The 1,698-nt window shown below is 56.1% G+C and overlaps 1 protein-coding gene across 1 annotated transcript in view; it reads left to right on the top strand.

The window, feature by feature from the left end:
* Positions 1-1,698, top strand: part of LOC144218640 (uncharacterized) — a gene marked incomplete at its 5' end in the record, with an annotated part of 29,715 nt that overhangs the window by 27,119 nt on the left and 898 nt on the right. Inside the window, one exon of the mRNA XM_077748577.1 lies at positions 1,328-1,614. Coding sequence (XP_077604703.1) covers positions 1,328-1,614 — 287 coding nt within the window. The remainder of the gene's footprint in view (positions 1-1,327; positions 1,615-1,698) is intronic.

The raw sequence follows: 1,698 nt of genomic DNA, 5'->3' as shown, positions 1-1,698 counted from the left end.
CCCCCCCCCCCCCCCCCACATCCAGTTGGTTTTTAAATTATAGAACTTTACTCAGGGAGTCATCCCTTGGTGCTACTTGTCCATTTTTAAAAAAAAAATTTTAAATATTTATTTTTGAGAAAGAGAGAGAGACAGAGTGCAAGTAGGGGAGGGGCAGAGAGTGAGGGAGACACAGAATCTGAAGCAGGCTCCAGGCTCTGAGCTGCACAGAGCCCGACGCCGGGCTCGAACTCACAAATCATGAGATCATGACCTGAGCGAAGTCGGATGCTTAACTGACTGAGCCCCCCAGGCACCCCTGTCCATTTTCCATAGCAGCTCTGTAAGCTACAGGAACTGATTTCAAGCTAGGAGTTTAAGTACCTTCCCAGACCATGCTGGTTGGGTGATAGGTGCAGGAGGGCTATGACAACAGAGACAGCTGATGGAGAGGGGAGCCTTGTCACTGCCCTCCCTGGGCTGTGACCCCTGCTGCCAGCAATGGCGGGCAAGGAGAGCAGGCTTAGCAATGGCAGCTACTTCCAGATCATTCTCCGTTGGGCTTAGCCATGGCTATTCCCATGGAAGGCCTGGTGGGGGAGGGGGAGGAAGAAGTAATGCTTAATACCTCGGCTCTATTTACTTCTCTCCTCCTCGCCCTTCAGCTGTCAGTCTTCCTGCCTATTTTCTCTTCCACCAGCCTCCCCTGACCCTGGTCTAGCCAGAGCCTACTCACAAAGCTCTTCAGAGCCCTGGGTTAAATCTAAGCTCCTTACAAGATAGACAAAGCCCACAGCCTCCGGTCTGACTTATCTCTGGACACCCTGAGACAGACAGACACCCAGACATCCTCTTCCCCCCTCACCAACGGAATTCCTTTGAGTTCTTTGAGCTCTACACTTCCTCACGCCCAACCCTCTCTGCTTTTGTGTCTTCCCCTTTGAATACTCACCATGTTCAAGCCTGGCCAAATCCTTGTCACACTTCAGGTCCTAGCAGAAAAGCATTCTTCCGCTTTTCCTCTCCGCAAGTCCCTGCACCCTGCACTTCTCAGTCACAGGGCTGGCCATGCTCTCTTCCTTGCCCAGTTGCTTAGCCATCAACCAAGTAAGGACATCAGCTTTGTGGGGACAGAGATGTGGGGACCACGCCCCTCCAGCAGCTGGCCCACTGCTTGGTTCATGAGTGCATGAGTGAGGGAGGGCCGGCCCCAGGACCAGGGAGGTGCTGGAAACCCACCACGTCCGTGTAACAGAACACGCACCAGCAGACGGCACACCCTGGAAAGGCCACGGACACACCGGCCCGGGCTGCTCACACACCACACTGCCTTGTCCTTCCTCCCAAGGTCTGCCGGGGTCTTGCCTTCCCATGTTCAGCACACTGCCCTTTGCCTACTGTAACATCCACCAAGTGTGCCACTACGCCCGGAGAAACGACCGGTCGTACTGGCTGGCCAGCGCCGCGCCCCTGCCCATGATGCCGCTCTCAGAAGAGGAGGTCCGCCCGTACATCAGCCGCTGTGCCGTGTGCGAGGCCCCAGCTCAGGTCATAGCGCTGCACAGCCAGGACCAGTCCATCCCCCCGTGTCCCCGGACCTGGAGGAGCCTCTGGATCGGATACTCGTTCCTGATGGTGAGTCCCTTGCTCGCCCCTTCCATCCGGACTGGGCAGTGGCTCCCTGGACTCTGTCGGACAGACAGACAGCCACAGCATTGT

The sequence above is a fragment of the Crocuta crocuta genome, unplaced genomic scaffold (assembly GCF_008692635.1).
Source record: "Crocuta crocuta isolate KB4526 unplaced genomic scaffold, BGI_CrCroc_1.0 scaffold229, whole genome shotgun sequence".
Taxonomy (NCBI): domain Eukaryota; kingdom Metazoa; phylum Chordata; class Mammalia; order Carnivora; family Hyaenidae; genus Crocuta; species Crocuta crocuta.
The sequence above is the reverse complement of the archived record's forward strand: the minus strand, read 5'-3'. Positions and strand labels throughout refer to the sequence as shown.